At 39.6% G+C, this 20061-nt stretch overlaps 1 protein-coding gene across 1 annotated transcript in view; it reads left to right on the plus strand.

Moving 5' to 3' along the window:
* Window positions 1-20061, plus strand: part of LOC124775860 — a 416537-nt gene that overhangs the window by 151131 nt on the left and 245345 nt on the right. Inside the window, exon 12 of the mRNA XM_047250694.1 lies at window positions 19318-19445. Coding sequence (XP_047106650.1) covers window positions 19318-19445 — 128 coding nt within the window. The remainder of the gene's footprint in view (window positions 1-19317; window positions 19446-20061) is intronic.

Genomic DNA, 20061 nt, shown 5'->3' on the forward strand with positions numbered 1-20061 from the left:
TTTGGATATAGTGCGACTTTGGAGAGATAAAATGGTTGTACATTTTTGCCCCCTCCCCCCTGCCTCCACACACACACACACACACACACACACACACACACACAGCCACCACCACCTTCCCAATGCTGTAACCCATCTGGGACAAGTCATGATCTTGATGGGAGCGGGTGGTGAGGACATAAAAATTATGTGGGTTTGGGAGATAGAAGAGCAGCAGTGAAATTGGTTATGAAATATTATACAAGGTTGACAGGGGAAACAACTGACATCTATGCAGATAAGGTGAGGAGCTGGAAATGGGGCCACTAAGAGAAGTGCCTCAGGGACTCAGCATTCGTTTGCTATGTACAGGCTTAGCAACTCCGGGGTTTCTGAGCTGGGGGATGGTAAGTGCTGCCAGTCCTCTGTTATCATAAGCTCTGGGAACACTTCAGCGACCATTGTGTGGTGCAGCGGTGAAACATTGTGTGTCGCAGGGAACGGGGATTTCGGCTTAACCACTTGTATCGCAAGGTGGTAAAACCACTTTAAAAAAATAACCTTAATCTCAACATGCGTTGCGCACTGATGAGATGTATGGCTGTTGAAGAGAAACAGTCACTAGAGGGTAATCTCTGGGGAGCCTGTTGCACCCCAGTTGAATAAGGTTTTGCACAAGCATAGCTCTGTCTGGTTGGACTTCCTTCCTTAGCTGCTAGTGAGAACATTGTGAAATGTAACACTCATGTTTCTACTCCCAGTGGTTTGGGTGAGCTGTTCGATAGTATAAAAACCCAAAATCCTAAGAAACTTTGTATGCTAGTCCGTGTGGACCATCTCTGAAATTCAGTGATAGTATTCACAGTAACAGACCACATTCTGTGATAGACAGTGTCTTTATTGTGATTAAAAGGATAGACAGTTCTTTTGGAAAATTGTTGCATTTCTGTATCCTTAAAGCTCTGGAGGGGCTTGTAGGGTAACTCAAATCCACCAAGAGGCTGTGAAACAGTACTCTCATGCTCGATACCACGTAGGCTCCCCAAGTGCAGAAGCTGCTGAATGCCAAGTTACTTGGGTCAAGTGTTTTAAGAGTTGTAAAATGCTGGGACATTATGGATGTGGATCCAAAAGAACTGCAACAGGAATGAGAAAGAGCAAAGATGACTGAAGTCTGAGATGTTATGTTTTAAAAGGGTTGACGGTAAGCTTCAGAAGTGAGTCTATTTTATCCTGACATTCAGTGTGCCGAAGTTGTCTGAGTATATGGCAGCAGGCTTTCTCAGCCTTAAGGTTAGACCTTATGCCTCAGAACGCTATGAGTTGTAATGGTTGGGTTATGTGTGGAAGACGTGGCACCACAGCCCATGTATATTAATTACTCCCAGGCTCATCCACTTTGGAGCAGGGACTGTTGTGTCTTTGCTGAAGAAAAGAAGATTCAGGAAATAAGTCACCAAACATGTCTCATACTATGAGCGAAGAAGGAATTTAAGGCCACTCAGCCACCATGTTTTATGTACCGGGTGATCAAAAAGTCAGTATAAATTTGAAAACTTAATAAACCACGGAATAATGTAGACAGAGAGGTAAAAAAAAAAAAAAAAGAAGAAGTGTGACAGACAGCGCTGGACAGCAAAACATCAGTGACTGCGCATGACAATCGTGTATTAAAGGAACTGTGTAATGAGAGAGAGAATCAGATGCGCCAGCAGTCGCAGCATGTTGACGTTACCTGAAAAGGCACTTTTAGTGAAGCTGTATTATCAGAATGGGGAATGTGCTAGTTCAGCGCTATGATCCTATCGCCATAGGAAGGGCACTTGAACGGGTAAAGGTCCGTTGACTAATGCAGCTGTGGCGAGAATGATTTCGAAGTTCGAAGCCACGGGTTGTTTAGACGATAGACCCCCTAGTGGCCGACCGAGCACAAGGTGTAATGCTGCTGAGACAGTTCAGGAAGAAATGGAGGCTGTAGCGGGTTCGTCTATGCACGGGGAAGTCTGGGCTCGTGCAGTCACACGTCGCACCGGCATTGCATACACTACTGTTTGGTTGGCACTGAGGCGTACCCTCCGATGCTATCCGTGCAAAATCCATCGGCATCATGAACTGTTACCTGGTGATTTAGCGAAGCAGAGGGCATTTGCGGTGTGGGCGTTTCGAAAGATGGCGGAAGATGACGATTGGTTGAGTAATGTGTTGTGGACCGACGAAACTCATTTCACACTCTGAGGGTCTGTCAACGCCCACAACTGCAGAATTTGGGCTACCAAAAATCCTAGAAGTTTCGTGGAAACTCCATTGCATGACGAGAAAGTCACGGTATGGGTTGGATTTACCATATCTACCGTTATCGGGCCTTTTTTCTTTGAGGAAATGCGTGATTCTGGTTTTGTAACTGCTACCAAGACGGGTGAGAGGTACGCCGATATGTTACAGAATCGCATCATCCCCAGCCTGGCTGATAAACACCTGCTGGAACGTACGATGTTTATGCAGGATGGCGCTCCATCCCATATTGCTAGACGCATGAAAGATCTCTTGCGCGCGTCGTTTGGTGATGATCGTGTGCTCAGCCGCCACTTTGGTCATGCTAGGCCTCCCAGGTCCTCAGACCTCAGTCCGTGCGATTATTGGCTTTGGGGTTACCTGAAGTCACAAGTGTATCGTGATCGACCGACATCTGTAGGGATGCTGAAAGACAATATCCGACGCCAATGCCTCACCATAACTCCGGACATGCTTTACAGTGCTGTTCACAACATTATTCCTCAACTACAGCTATTGTTGAGGAATGATGGTGGACATATTGAGCATTTCCTGTAAAGAACATCATCTTTGCTTTGTCTTACTTTGTTACGCTAATTATTGCTATTCTGATCAGATGAAGCGCCATCTGTCGGATATTTTTTGAACTTTTGTATTTTTTTTTGGTTCTAATAAAACGCCATGTCATTCCAAGCATGTGTGTCAATTTCTACGTCTCTATCTACATTATTCCGTGGTTTATTAAGTTTTCAAATTTCTACTGACTTTTTGATCATCCGGTACTTTTTGTCTTGGTATTGAAGCAGCCTATCCACAGGGTCAGTGTCAGCACTCAGACTATGATGGTTGAACAAGGCACATCTACCACCACATGTAAATGCAGCAGCCAGTCTGGGCCACTGGTCCCACAGCCCAGCATTCCTATCGCTGAAACATTGAAAGATGCTGAATATAATGTTGGCCTAGATAGCAAACCCCCATGGAAGACATCAGAAGTGACACAGCAGAGTGTTCCTGTTATATTGGCCTTGCCACCATCCCCTAAATCCAAGCTGGGGTTGAAGGCCAACTGGCCAAAGCGATCTACTCCAGAGCCTTTGGACCATGCGACCTTGGTTCTGTCTGACGGATTGGACGATGATCATGCCATCGCTGGTATGGATGTCAAAGTTTGCATAAGGGAACCATTGTGTTCCTCAAGTGACCCCCCCCCCCCCCCCTCCCTACCACGAGTCACCCAATCATTCCAAAGCTACAAGGGGAAAGATGGAGGAACTGTGCCTATTAACTCAGGGTAGAGCAATGTCTCTCTGTACTCAAGAGACATATTTTAAATTCTCCCTCGCCCCTCAGCTATGCTGCTACATTATCCACAAGAAAGATGACCTCAGTAGAGAGAGCTAAAAGAGGAGTGGCTATTTTTGACAACAGTGCATACAACTCCTCGCTTCTCCCCCTCACAACCAACCTACAAGCAGTTGCAGTATCGGTAAATGCATGTAATCAGTTGACAATATGTTCACTATACCTTCTCTCGCATGAGGTGGTCTACGAAGAGGCTCTCTGTGACCACCTTACTCAGCTCCCCCAATCCTTCATCCTGTGTGATGATTTAAATGCACACAAATTGCTTCGGAGCTCTCCAATCTCCTGCCCTTGGTGTAGAGCACTTGGTAGCCTTCTCTTGTCCTCAAATGCATGCTTGTTGAACATGGGGCAGAACATACACTTCAGCACTGTGTACTGGTTGTTACCTATCTCGTTTCTTGATAACTGAATGATTGTGGAATCTTACGCAGTATATTGTGGTAGGACCACATTCGCACCACCTGTTTATAATTGAGAATAGTACGAGTAGTTCCAGCACAATTTCAGCAAGACTTATTTATTAGTAGCTGCTGAAAGATTACATACTGCAGATCACATTTGTCTAGGGGTTTTCGAAGTTTTGTCTGCAAAAATAATTACTCCAACAAGCATGGCCTGGGTTTTCTTCTTGTTTGAAATAAACACTACCGGATCCGAAATACTTTCAGCTAAAATTATATTTATTCATACTTTTTGTTTAGTAACTACAACATTTTCACTATGAACATTGATACTCTAAATGCATTATACTGTACTGGTCACATAAACACGTCCATCTCCCTCTAATACCGACAAAGAAGTGGCAACTAGCGGGCAAGCCAAAATGTGCCCGGAAGTTGCAGACATTCATGCATTCCAGATTCTTTGGTCTACTGACCTTAATAAACTCCAAAGATACATATAAATAAATACATATAAATATACAACATTTAACATCTCAAACGAATCTATTATTTATCATAAAAGAAAATATTCATAATTAAATAAATTAAACACACTTTCTGGCAACATAATGAGGTTACGTTAGCTCTTTACTGTGGGCATCGTACTTTTCGCATGAGATAAACTTTATCTCCGACAGTTAATTACATTACAATAGCCCACCAGGACTTACAAGTGTACCCTGGTCCACTTGTCAGTCCGATACAGAAATTGCATCATTGTCTCAGAACATAAATTACATAAATACATATGTCGATTTGTTGCCCAGAAATTTACCATAAAATAATACTAAAGTTAAAACATTTTCTCATATTAGAACAAACATAGTACTAACTCCTATATCATCAGTGAGGTTGCAAAAGTATTTCAATTCCACAGCTCTATTCTCTCATGAGCCTTGTAAATTATGTGATATCAAAATTAAGACGCAAAATAAGCCAACAAAGTATCTGTGTTGTGTTATAAACAGAACTGAATAAAAACAGTTATGGTGAGCATGATGTAAAACAAAAGCACACTTGCATATACAAGAAAATACAGTCTATTAACTATACAATTTTTTTAAGCATTATGGTCTATTTAAGTGAATGAACAAGATTTCAAAATTTTTGAGATTTGCTATTCTCAAACTGTGGGGGGTGGGTGACATGGCTTGTCTCCTAGCATCATCAGTAAAATAAAATCCCTTATTTATCAAGTTTACATATTTTGCAATTCATTAAATACTGTACAATTACTTAAACAAGCACATAGGAATCATGAAATCTAATCTTATAATAGAATTATGTGACAATCAGTCTAGATACAACATCGTTTTGCATGAGATATGTTCCATGGCATAGTATGGTGACTGCATTTTTTTTTTCCTTCCTCCAGTAAAATTCTTTCCAGATGAAGGCATGTTTGTAGGCTCAGTTTGCTCTTTTCTCAATATACGGCTTCGAAGAAACAACATTCCTAAGACCAAACAGCTTTCTAGACTTGGGATATACTAATCGGTACGCATTTTGGTGGGGGTTCTCAATAGTCTCAAATGGCCGAATGTAAATGTCAAAGAACTTCTTGAGTTCTGCTGTTAGTAACTTTGATCGTTCGTGGAATTTCACTAAGACATGGTCACCTACTCTGAATGTGGTAGCCTTTATTTTCCTATCATGTCCGTTTTTCCTAGCTTCACCTAGTTTCTTCATGGTTTTCTTTACAATCTCTTCATGTTCTTTCATTGATATTAAGGTACATTGTGGAAAGTCTATTAATTCAGAAATAAGATTTGCTGGTCTGAGATGAAACATGATTTCATATGGTGAAAACCCAGTAGAGCTATGCTGCAAGCTGTTCATGATATCCTCGAAGTTGTTTACATGGTCGGACCAACTAGGGTGTTTGTGACTAGAATACGTCCTACAAAGTCTCCCTATTTCTCTCATGTACCTTCTGCTGGGTTTGAAGATGGGTTGTACACGGATATCAAGATGTGTTTTGTGTTAGTTTTTTCCATGAATGCTTTCCAGTTTTTTGAAACAAATTGTGAACCATTATCAGATAGTATAGCTTTAGGTTTCCCTACACTCTTGAAGTAATCTCTCTCAATCTTTGTAATGATCTCTTTACTTGTAGCTTTTCGAACAGAATAAAGTTTAATTAGTTTGGAAAATACATTAACCATGACGAATATAAAACAATGGCCACATTTACTTTTAGGTAAAGGTCCATAAAAGTCTACAGCTACTAAATCTAGTGGCTTATCTGGAGTGATGTTCTGCATTTCTCCCTGACATGTTCTGTTGCTTACTTTTACTCTTTGACATTTGTCGCATGTTGATATTTCGTTCCTCACCTTCTTTACCATGTTATAAAAGTAGATATTTTTTTGTAACTTTTTTACACATTTCTGTATTCCACAGTGACCATAACTCTCATACGTGTACTTTATTAACTTTTCTGCCTCACACTCTGGCCAACATAGCTTCCAACTGTCAGAGTCCACATCTGTTCTTCTAAAGAGTGTTCCCTTAAAGACCTTATAGTACTTGTCAAGTTTATCATACCCTCTTTTGCCTAAACAGTCCTTAACCAATTTCCAATTAGGATCATTATTCTGTTCCCTCCTGATGTTATTGCAAAGTGTCCTTATGAGCTTTTCATCTTAGATTCCCTTCGTGTATCTTATTTTAAATTCCTTTTCTTCCTCTTGATCAAACATTTCCTGATCTCCTACTGGTAACCTGGATAAAGCATCAGCTACTACATTTTCTGATCCCTTAATATACACAATTTCGTAATAAAACTGTTGCATGAACATTGCCCACCTGGTTAATCTACTGTGATATAGTCTACACTCCTGCAAGTAACTTAAAGCTTTGTGGTCTGAATAGACTTTTATCTTGCGTCCTAACAGGTATGTTTTAAATTTTGTAAACCCCCAGTGTACTGCGAGTAATTCTTTTTCTGTGACAGTGTACGTTCTCTCATGTTTAAGTAACATTCTGCTGGCAAATGCAATGGTACAATGAAGATTTTTTCCATTCACAACTTTCTCCTGAAATAGTTCTGCTCCTAGTCCATAATCACTACTGTCAGTGTGGAGACAAAATGGCAAACTAAAATCTGGTCTGTGTAAAAGACTGTTCTTACAAAGTTCATTCTTAATTTTATCGAATGCTTTCTGGCACTCTTCAGACCAATTCCATGTAGCATTTTTTCTAAGTAAGTTGCTTAAACATGTTACATTAAGGCATTGTCCATTTACATATTTTCGATAGAATCCACAGAGTCCGTAAAAAGACTTTAATTGTTTTCGGTTTCTAGGAGATGGAAAGTTTACGATAGATTTTATTTTCTCAGGATCTGCACTTATCCCTTCCTTAGTAATGACATGACCTAAAAATTTGAGTTCTGACACACCAAATTTACATTTTTCCAGTTTTAATATCATACCACCTCTTCTGAGTTTCTCACACACCTTTTTCAATAACTTCAAATGATCCTCCCAACTTTGATTTGAAACTAATATATCGTCTACATAAATTGTTAATTCTGACAAAACTTCTTGGCCAAGTACATAGTCTAGTGCCCTTATAAATTCGGCGACTGATGAGTTTAATCCGAAAGGCACTACACAATACTGGTAACATCTCCCATTGTATAAGAAAGCAGTGTACTTTCTAGAACTAATTGCAAGAGGTACTTGATGAAAACCTGAAGTTAGGTCAAGGCTTGACATAATTTGGATATTTTTAAATTTATATAACAACTCATCGATGTTCTCTGGGTGGTCAGTTTCTCTGTATAAACATTTGTTTAACTGTCTGGAATGTAGTACTAATCTGACTTGTCCATTAGGTTTATTTACAGTGACTAAGGGATTATTATAAGGGCTTATACTCCTCTCAATGATTTCACACACTTCCATCTTTTGCAATTCTTTCTCCACTGCTACCTATTTCGAGATTGGAATACTGTACGGTTTTGTAAAGAATGGTTCACGTGGCTTCAACTGTAAAGTACATTGGTATCCAATTACTTTACCTGGTATATTGCTAAATACATCACTATATTCCCACAAAAATAATTTCAAATCTTGTTTTAGGTTCTCAGTTAGTTCTCTAGCTTCGGCTACTTTTTCATTTACCAACTTTTCAAACTCTATCTCGTCTGTATCAAAATCTGTGACATGGCTTTCAATGTACTTACCTTCTTTTGTAACTTCAATACTGTTCACAGTCTTATTCATACAAAACACATTTGATTGAAGAAGTTTCGTAGTGATGACTTCACCACTTGGTAGAGTCATCATTAATTTCTGCCCTGCCCAATCAAATGCTGCACTTACTTTTGTTATCCAAGACATGCCTAGGATAAAATCCTCTGTGAGATCAGGAATGACGAGACACCCATGTGACCATGATACTCCTTCAATTTCAAAAGTAATAAAAGCCTGACTCCTTATTGATTTACTGTGCTTCCCGGTAGCACCTCTTATTTTAATTCCTACTACAGGTAACTCAACATAATCCTTATTAGTTTTCAGTTTTTTACTTAATGTTTCTGATATCCCAGATACTTGACTTCCTGTGTCCACTAAACACTTTCCTTTCCATGATCCTATCTGCACATCAATAAATGGACTGCTTATATCAAAGTCAAATTTTTTGTTAATATTCTCATGTAATAAGTCATCTTCAATTTCGCTAAATCCATATCCCTTTCCAGTGTCCTTACCTGTATCATTACCACCAGAGTTATATGCTGTTATTACCCTAATTGCATTTTCTTTGGCCTGATTACTATTCCTGAATATTTCATTAGTCCAACTACATTCATTTGTGCTATTGTGTGTCTCTCCTTTATATTTATCTCTTAACACTTGTGCAATGTGATACTTAATTCTATGCCATCATTCTGGATACAAAGTTTCACAAGTGTTACCTTTCTGAAATTTTCATCATCCTTAATGGCACTACTGTTAACCCGTAAGTTAAACAAAAATTGCTCACTATCTGACATTTCATCATCTGCTCCCCTAATGCTGTTAAGATTACCTGCTGTCAATTCCTTCTCATTTTTCTTACATGTATCAAGATCAAATAACTCATTGACTAAAATTCTGGCATCCTTATCATTCAAATTGTCAACTGCTTTCACGTGTACCTCACTAACTTCATTACTATCCTCTTTTATATTAGTAATCCCTAAAGCTTCCAACTCCTCACTTACACCAATAAAACATCTTTCTTCACTACTATCCTCAATCTCCTTTCCTTCCCAATCAACATCACAAAAATTATCCTCTTGATCCTCTGCGTCCTTACCTTCAGTATGCAGATACACATTTAAATCATCCTTACTAGGTGCTCTTTTCATTCCTAGCCCACCAGACTCTTCCATAAGTTCTCTAATTCCTGATACACTTGGATCATTTGAACTACTATTTTCCAGCAAGGTGCCCCTCTCAGCCCACTCATAGAATGAATCTAAGTTTAATTCTTCACAGTTTTCTAAGCAATCTGGTTTATTTGTATGACATATATTATTTGTAACAGATACTACATTAATGGGATAACACTTCTCTTTAAAATAATTACTCATTATGTCACTGGTATCTTTCTGTTCAGTTTGACAGTTTGGGTTGGCCCTTTCCATTTGTGTATAAGTAGCTCCTACCTTGCGGACCGCCAATGGAGCCCTATTCAGTTTTTTAACTCCTGTTCAGTTCTCCCCATGCCATTATGACTATTCCATTCCTTTGGTTTATTTCCAAAGTGCCTGTTACCAAATTGATTATGACTATTTCCATATTGACCCTTGTAATGGAAATTATGTCCTTGTGATCCCTTGAAGTTGTACTGGTGATTTCTCTGATGAGAATCACTACTTCCAAAACTGCGTGGTTCCTGTTTATCATGTTGTGTGTTTCCCCAATTTGTATGCCCTGTCTTTTGAAAATGGTTTTCACTATGGTGTGGTGATTTACCCATTTTCTCAATAATTCTATCTAGTTTGTCAACATATTTCAAAAACTGATCAATTGTGTCATCTGGACCATAAGCTAACTCCCACTGTAGTTCACACGGTAGCCACCTTTTAAGTGCATCAATTTGAGTGAGTTCATCAAAAGGTTTGCTTAGGTGAGTGAGTTTCCTCAACTGATTTCTGCAAAATTGCTTCATGCTACCATATTCATGTTTATAAACAGGTCCATTCAAGAATTCGCTTTTTATTCTTGCTTGTTCTGTCTCTGACCAGAATTTACTTAAGAACCTCTCCTCAAACTCTGCAAAAGCCATTCCCTCCGTACAATAATGATTAGTCCATGACAATGCTTCACCTTCTAGAAATCTTTTCACAAATTTAATTTTCAAATTATCATTCATATTTGGAAAAAAGTTATCTCTGAAATGCTGCAGGAAATCTACCGGATGCATACTGCTCTCATCTGAAAAGTTTTTTACTGGAATGTTGCACCACAAAGTGCCAATATTGTTCGGCAAACTATTGGTGACCATATTGCTACTAACATTTTCAAGTTTCTTAGTGATGTCATTAATACTACTTTCTAAACTCTTGACTTCATTTTTGTTTATCTGATTATTTACATCTATTTTTTCAGTAATAATTCCTATCTCTTGTTCAAATTTGCTTTCTACTTTAACAATTTTATCGTCTACAAGAGAAATACGATCAGATACTGTTTCTTCTACATGTTTGATATCTGAATGCACAACTTTAAACGCATTATGGATTTTCTCTCTACCTGTATTAACTTCAGTTTTCAGATTTTTTACTTTTGCATCTACATTTTTGACTTTTCTCCCGACATAATTGACCTTACCCGTGATCTTAACCATGTTGTTGTTGTTGTTGTGGTCTTCAGTCCTGAGACTGGTTTGATGCAGCTCTCCATGCTACTCTATCCTGTGCAAGCTTCTTCATCTCCCAGTACCTACTGCAACCTACAGCCTTCTGAATCTCCTTAGTGTATTGATCTCTTGGTCTCCCTCTACGATTTTTACCCTCCACGCTGCCCTCCAATGCTAAATTTGTGATCCCTTGATGCCTCAAAACATGTCCTACCAACCGATCCCATCTTCTAGTCAAGTTGTGCCACAAACTTCTCTTCTCCCCACTCCTATTCAATACCTCCTCATTAGTTACGTGATCTACCCACCTTATCTTCAGCATTCTTCTGTAGCACCACATTTCAAAAGCTTCTATTCTCTTCTTGTCCAAACTGGTCATCGTCCATGTTTCACATCCATACATGGCTACACTCCATACAAATACTTTCAGAAACGACTTCCTGACACTTAAATCTATACTCGATGTTAACAAATTTCTCTTCTTCAGAAACGATTTCCTTGCCATTGCCAGTCTACATTTTATATCCTCTCTACTTCGACCATCATCAGTTATTTTGCTCCCCAAATAGCAAACCTCCTTTACTACTTTAAATGTCTTATTTCCTAATCTAATGCCCTCAGCATCACCCGATTTAATTTGACTACATTCCATTATCCTCGTTTTGCTTTTGTTGATGTTCATCTTATATCCTCCTCTCAAGACACTGTCCATTCCGTTCAACTGCTCTTCCAAGTCCTTTGCTGTCTCTGACAGAATTACAATGTCATCGGCGAATGTCAAAGTTTTTACTTCTTCTCCATGGATTTTAATACCTACTCCGAATTTTTCTTTTGTTTCCTTTACTGCTTGCTCAATATACAGATTGAATAACATCGGGGAGAGGCTACAACCCTGTCTCACTCCTTTCCCAACCACTGCTTCCCTTTCATGCCCCTCGACTCTTATAACTGCAATCTGGTTTCTGTACAAATTGTAAATAGCCTTTCGCTCCCTGTATTTTACCCTTGCCACCTTCAAAATTTGAAAGAGAGTATTCCAGTTAACGTTGTCAAAAACTTTCTCTAAGTCTACAAATGCTAGAAACGTAGGTTGGCCTTTTCTTAATCTTTCTTCTAAGATAAGTCTTAAGATTAGTATTGCCATCACGTGTTCCAACATTCCTACGGAATCCAAACTGATCTTCCCCGAGGTCCGTTTCTACCAGTTTTTCCATTCGTCTGTAAAGAATTCGCGTTGGTATTTTGCAGCTGTGACTTATTAAACTGATAGTTCGGTAATTTTCAAATCCGTCAACACCTGCTTTCTTTGGGATTGGAATTATTATATTCATCTTGAAGTCTGTGGGTATTTCGCCTGTCTCATACATCTTGCTCACCAGATGGTAGAGTTTTGTCATGACTGGCTCTCCCAAGGCCATCAGTAGTTCTAATGGAATGTTGTCTACTCCCGGGGCCTTGTTTCAACTCAGGTCTTTCAGTGCTCTGTCAAACTCTTCACGCAGTATCTTATCCCCCATTTCATCTTCATCTACATCCTCTTCCAGTTCCATAATATTGTCCTCAAGTACATCGCCCTTGTATAAACCCTCTATATACTCCTTCCACCTTTCTGCCTTCCCTTCTTTGCTTAGAACTGGGTTGCCATCTGAGCTCTTGATATTCATACAAGTGGTTCTCTTCTCTCCAAAGGTCTCTTTAATTTTCCTGTAGGCAGTATCTGTCTTACCCCTAGTGAGACAAGCCTCTACATCCTTACACTTGTCCTCTAGCCATCCCTGTTTAGCCATTTTGCACTTCCTGTCGATCTCATTTTTGAGACGTTTGTATTCCTTTTTGCCTGCTTCATTTACTGCATTTTTATATTTTCTCCTTTCATCAATTAAATTCAATATTTCTTCTGTTATCCAAGGATTTCTATTAGCCCTCATCCTTTTACCTACTTGATCCTCTGCTGCCTTCACTACTTCATCCCTCAGAGCTACCCATTCTTCTTCTACTGTATTTCTTTCCCCCAATCCTGTCAATTGTTCCCTTATGCTTTCCCTGAAACTCTGTACAAGCTCTGGTTCTTTCAGTTTATCCAGGTCCCATATCCTTAAATTCCCGCCTTTTTTCAGTTTCTTCAGTTTCAATCTGCAGTTCATGACCAATAGATTGTGGTCAGAATCCACATCTGCCCCTGGAAATGTCTTACAATTTAAAACCTGGTTCCTAAATCTCTGTCTTACCATTATGTAATCTATCTGATACCTTTTAGTATCTCCAGGATTCTTCCAGGTATACAACCTTCTTTCATGATTCTTGGACCAAGTGTTAGCTATGATTAAGTTATGCTCTGTGCAAAATTCTACAAGGCAGCTTCCTCTTTCATTTCTTCCCCCCAATCCATATTCACCTACTATGTTTCCTTCTCTCCCTTTTCCTACCGACGAATCAAGTCACCCATGACTATTAAATTTTCGTCTCCCTTCACTACCTGAATAATTTCTTTTATCTTGTCATACATTTCATCAATTTCTTCATCATCTGCAGAGCTAGTTGGCATATAAACTTGTACTACTGTAGTAGGCATGGGCTTTGTGTCTATCTTGGCCACAATAATGCGTTCACTATGCTGTTTGTAGTAGCTAACCCGCACTCCTATTTTTTTTATTCATTATTAAACCTACTCCTGCATTACCCCTATTTGATTTTGTACTTATAACCCTGTAATCACTTGACCAGAAGTCTTGTTCCTCCTGCCACCGAACTTCACTAATTCCCACTATATCTAACTTCAACCTATCCATTTCCCTTTTTAAATTTTCTAACCTACCTGTCCGATTAAGGGATCTGACATTCCACGCTCCGATCCGTAGAATGCCAGTTTTCTTTCTCCTGATAACGACGTCCTCTTGAGTAGTCCCCGCCCGGAGATCCGAATGGGGGACTATTTTACCTCCGAAATATTTTACCCAAGAGGACGCCATCATCATTTAATCATACAGTAAAGCTGCATGTCCTCGGGAAAAATTACGGCTTAACCATATTATGACTCAAACTGGAAATTTTTGCTTCTACTTTTTGAAAGTGATCGTCATTTTTCTTTTCATATTCTTTGGACTGTTTTTCAAATTTATCACTCAAGAGCTTAAGAGTCGGGTCTAACTGAGCAGCGTTGTTTTGCTCCATTTGATCCAAATGAATCTCATTAGCATCGAGTCTGTCTTTAATATTTCCTAACCACTGTCCGTTTTGTCTGTTAGTGTCATCTATTGCCTTAAATTTTCTCCCCATATAATTCATTATTTTTGATAACATGTCTTTAACTTCATTCTGTCTTTCCGTACGAGTTTCAACTTTGTCTACAGGATTCGGACTATTACTGTTGCATTCACTTTCGTATGATATATTTACATCTGTACTAGCGTTGGCGACACCGTCGTCAATACTTTACCTCTTTCACAATAGTCATCTTTTTACACAGGAATAAACAAAACACAACAAATTTATCTTTTCTAAAGGATACTAAACTATCTTATTCACAGTTTACTGATTTTCTTATCTTATAACTTCTTCTTTGTTGATTGGTGCGTGATGGAATTCACAACACTGAAACACTACACTTATATGAATATTGCTTTTTTTTGTTGCACAACACTTAACACTTTTTTCTTCTTTCTTGACTCATTGCGCCGTTATTCTTGCTCCAGTAACTGCATTCTGATGTCTTGAAGGTATCAGCATACGACTTCCTTTGTCTTGAAGGTATCAGCATACGACTTCCTTGAACATTTTCATCCAGGATGTACGAATTCTGTCATTTTCTTCGCAATCTCGGTGGTAGTTTATTTCAGTAGCATTTTCAATAATCCTGGACGAGCCCCCATATTGTACTGGTTGTTACCTATCTCGTTTCTTGATAACTGAATGATTGTGGAATCTTACGCAGTATATTGTGGTAGGACCACATTCGCACCACGTGTTTGTAATTGAGAATAGTACGAGTAGTTCCAGCACAATTTCAGCAAGACTTATTTATTAGTAGCTGCTGAAAGATTACACACTGCAGATCACATTTGTCTAGGGGTTTTCGAAGTTTTGTCTGCAAAAATAATTACTCCAGCAAGCATGGCCTGGGTTTTCTTCTTGTTTGAAATAAACACTACCGGATCCGAAATACTTTCAGCTAAAATTATATTTATTCATACTTTTTGTTTAGTAACTACAACATTTTCACTATGAACATTGATACTCTAAATGCATTATACTGTACTGGTCACATAAACACGTCCATCTCCCTCTAATACCGACAAAGAAGTGGCGACTAGCGGGCAAGCCAAAATGTGCCCGGAAGTTGCAGACATTCCTGCATTCCAGATTCTTTGGTCTACTGACCTTAATAAACTCCAAAGATACATATAAATAAATACATATAAATATACAACATTTAACATCTCAAACGAATCCATTATTTATCATAAAAGAAAATATTCATAATTAAATAAATTAAACACACTTTCTGGCAACATAATGAGGTTACATTAGCTCTTTACTGTGGGCATCGTACTTTTCGCATGAGAGAAACTTTATCTCCAACAGTTAATTACATTACAACTGTTTCAGGGTCATTCAGTGCCATCAGTCTCTTGCTGTATTCTCTAGCCCTCGCACACAATGCTCAGTGGGGAGCGGTTGATGACTTATATGCAAGTGACCTCTTCCCATGTGGATTCACCTGCTGGAAAGAGTGGTGCCTGAAAGATGTCCCCCACAGTGAATGCTTCATAGAGCAGACTGTACACTTTACAGCCAACTCGTTGTGTTTGAATATGACAGTGTCAAGAATGGATGGATCATATTACCCAAATGATCCACCACTCTGCTGAAGCTTCCATTCTGCAGTCTTTAGGCCAGCTGGAAAGGCAAGTTGTGCCTTGGTGGAGCAAACAATGCCACATTGCAATCTGGTCCAGGCGGGCAGCTCTGTGTCAGTTCAAGTGATGGCCAACTGAAGATAACCTTGCAGCCTTTTGGGTAGTGAGGGTGAAATGTCGCCGAATTATTAGGGAGAGCAAAAGGAAATCATAACAATCCATTATCGTGTGCTACAGCACCTTATAGAGTGCAGCACAGAATTTCTCTTTGTGCTTTGTAGTGTCATTTGGGTGTCAGGTCACTTTAGCGATCGGCGAGAGGCAACCCGGGAAAGACCACACATGCCCGAATAGTTATCGTAGTGTTGCCCTCAGTAGCTTTTTGGGGAAGACGATGCGGCGGATGGTCAACTGCCACCTTGGCTGGATCTTAAAATACAGGCAGCTCCTTAGTCACTTTCATTGTGGGTTCTGGAGGTATTGCTCCACCTTTGATAACCTGGGCTTCCTGGAGGCGGCTGTACAACAAACTTTCCTGTCACTGGCATCACCTTCTGGCTATGTTTTTTGACATCAAGAAGGCTTGTGATAATACTTGGAGGCATCTTATCCTCAAACAGCTCCACAAATGGAGTTTTCATGGATGTCTTCCCATTTTCATTTGGCCCTTCCTCTTGCCACAGTGTTTGTTTTGGGCAGGAGAATGGTGTCCCTCATGGTAGTGTTTTAAACATGACTGTCTTTGCCATAGCTATTAATAATATTACATCAGTAGTTAAATATCCTATCCAGTATTCCTTGATTCCTAAGTGTCTTTTGTTTCTTTTCCAGCCTTGCAATGACAACACACCAATTGCATCTAACTTTCAACAGTTTGAGGAATGGGCAGAGAAGATGGGCTTTAAGTTTTCAACCAAGACATCTTTGTGCATTCCTTGTAACTGTTCACGTTTTGTTTTAAGCCTCCCTCATTTGAAGAGGAGTGATGCTGTTCTTAAGTTTAAAGATGCAGTGAGGTTTGTGGGCTGCACGTTTAACTTGAAATTTACATGGTTGCCACACCTTAGTAGCGCTGAGTATTTTAAAATGTGTTAGCCAGAATTCATGGAGGGCAGACAGGACTTGTTTGCTCAGATTTTACAGGGTCTTCTCGTGATCTTGGCCTGATTCCAGGGGCACAGTGTATGGGTCTGCAAGACCAACTTATTTAAAGATATTGGACGTGGTGCAACATGAAGGGATTTGCCTAGCTATAGTGGCTTTCCGAATGAGCCACATGTTGAGCCTCTGTGCTGAGGCTGCTGAGCCGCCACTTCACATCAAATGATAGCTGCTCATTGTGTGATATGCATATAAAATGCTGTCCACACTATGCACATCTGCATACGATACCACTGATTGGCCTTCAGAGGCCCAGAATTATTTTAGATTTGATAAATTTAAGAAAGATGGACTCCCAATTTCATGTTTCAATCTCTGGCTCTTTTTTTTGTGTGTGTGTGTGTGTGTGTGTGTGTGTGTGTGTGTGTGTGTGTGTGTGTGTGTGTGTGTGGCGCCTGAGAAGACAAGTCCCTTGGCTGTTCCGTTGCCTTCCCTGACTATCTTCAGGACTTGCCTTCCCCATAGGCATATAGTATTTTCTGTAGAACTCCATGCGATCCTGAAGGCACTGGAGCAGATGAGGTGTCTCCAGGGCAGACAGTTTCTCTTGTTTCCCTTGTTGTACTACAATTGTTACGCCACATGTACCCAGCAGAGAAACTGTTGCAGCTCATACATAACTAACTGTACTTCCTGCAGCTGCGGGAGAAGAAGGTGTCATTCTGCTGGGTACCAGGACCCATGGGAATTTGGGGAAATGAACAGGCCAACAAAGCCATGAAGGAAGCCTTCTGGGAACATACCATTACAGAATATGCCATTTCTTCACAGGCTGTCATTTTGCTGGTGGATCACAGAGCCATGCAGTTATGGGAGGGGCAGTGATAGACAATAAGCTATGGTTACGAAGTCAACTTCTTGGCCATGGGGAGCCTCATGCCAGTTATTCCAGCATGATGAGGTGGCCTTGACCTCCCTCTGCATTGGGAAAACTGTCCCCTCACACATGGCTTTTTATTGAAGCGAGAGGGCTGTCTCCCCCCCTGTCTGTGATGACTGTGGTGTGCAAATCAGTGTACGCTATATCTTAATTGAATAATGTATTTTGTTTTGTGATTAGCAGGCAGAAGCAAATTTAGATTGGGACCTGCCCTCTATTTTATCTGGTGACGAGATGAGTAGAGTGAAACTTTTAAAATTTTGTGATGCGTCTGGACTCTGGCCTAAGCTTTTAGACTGGAGATTCTACTGTGTTACAAAGTGGCCGGATCACACCCTTTTTTCCAGCAGTCAGCCAGCTGCAGGCATCTACTGTCTTCTTTTAATACTTTCCACTGCATTTTCCCTTTTTTATCTTGTGATTTTTGTTGCTTTGTGTGTGTGAGTGTATCCAGTTTTTCAAGACTTCCTGTATGTTTTTATTTGCACTCCTGATTTTAGTCATTCTATCAACAATGTAGGAAAAGATAGATTATGAAGATGACATGTTAAGTTGCAGCCGGGCACAGTTAAAAGACATTGTGGTCTGTGGCCGAAAGCTTATGTGTAAGTATCTTTATAATTGTGCCTGTCTGCAACTTAACATGTCATCTTTATGGTAAGTAGCAATCTGTCTGTTCCTACATTGTTGATATTTCAATCTGGAGTTTCCATTGTTTGATTTATTCAGTTTATGGTATTCCTCCACACTTGTCCCATTGTATTTTATTGTGGGGGCTAAAGATGTTGCTGTTATGGGCCCTCAGAACCTCATCTTCATCACCACCACCATAATCATCATCACACTAAGAGAAATGTTAGTATACTAGTACAATGGGAAGACAGAAGAATCAGAATGAGAAAAGTAACACACAAAGTAAAGAAAAATCTATCAGAGATTGCAGCAAGGGAGTTGTGGTAATGAAGAGTTTATTGGAGGGATAGTTGTCATTTATAAAAATAAGAAAAGCTTACATTAGAGGAGAAAATTTGAGTGACACTGCCTGTGAACTAGCCTCTAAAGTCAACTACATAATGCTGAGAAGCATACTGTGCAGCTAGGTAGACCAGTTGTAAATACACTTGTGGCTTTCATGGCGAAATGAACCCTGAGCAGGATATTATGTAGATAGGGTGCTTGGCAGAATACCACTTTGGGATGCATGATTAGATGCATGGTGTTGAGTGGATGTGAGAGATATGTTTTCCACCTGTGGCTTCCAGAGAGATATGACCCATTTCATGTCATTTGTATCCCAGGAACAGTCTACTGCTCTCCTCTACAAACCCATGTAGTGGCGTGAATTAGATATTAAATTATGATTTTAAAAGTATACTTCCCTCTCTCATCTGCTTGTTTCACTGTTGAAGAGGAAGTCAATCAAAAACCAAAGAAAATTAAGAGTGTCAACAAAAATTGAGAAATGGCTGCTACAGCAAAATGTTTACTTTCATTGTTTCAGCTGCATTATGGCGCTGCTTGAGTGAACCTTCACTACTTCAAGCCCTTATATGTCGACCAGTACAAGCGGGCCACCATCTACAATTTGTTAGTACACATTTGCCATACCTAGGAGAAGAAGTGTTGGAGGTAAAAATAAAAGAAAATCCTACTGGCCATTATGCACCAGCAAACTATAGCTCTTTCCAAATAGTGTTGATCTTTCAGATTGAACAAAAATACTGCAAATATTATCTCTTTTACCATGTATGCCATTTTTGAAGGTCAGAAATATTTCACAATATTTGAATATCGAAAATATTTTAAGCTTTTGAATTATTTAATGCAAAGAGAAGGCACAGAATTAAGATTTAACATTAATTAAATATTCCTCTAAAGCTCCAAATGAGTGGTCTTGGCTTTATTGAGGCATTAATGAAGTGCATGAGCTCTAAACAGAAATTCTAAGTAAGATATAAGCAGAATAAAATTCAAATGCAAGAAAACATAGGACATAATCCAGGGCTGAAATGAAAATAAGTGTGTGTGTGTGTGTGTGTGTGTGTGTGTGTGTGTGTGTGTGTGTGTCCACACACCCGCGCATGTGTGTGCATGCGTGTATGCGTGAGAGAGAGAGAGAGAGAGAGAGAGAGAGAGAGAGAGAGAGTGGGTTTAGGAAGGGGGGAGGTAATAGAGGAAGATAGAGAATGGAAAATAAACTGTCAAATGTTTCTTTTATTATACGACAAATTGTGATGGATTATTG

The sequence above is a fragment of the Schistocerca piceifrons genome, chromosome 2, assembly GCF_021461385.2.
Source record: "Schistocerca piceifrons isolate TAMUIC-IGC-003096 chromosome 2, iqSchPice1.1, whole genome shotgun sequence".
NCBI classification, from domain to species: domain Eukaryota; kingdom Metazoa; phylum Arthropoda; class Insecta; order Orthoptera; family Acrididae; genus Schistocerca; species Schistocerca piceifrons.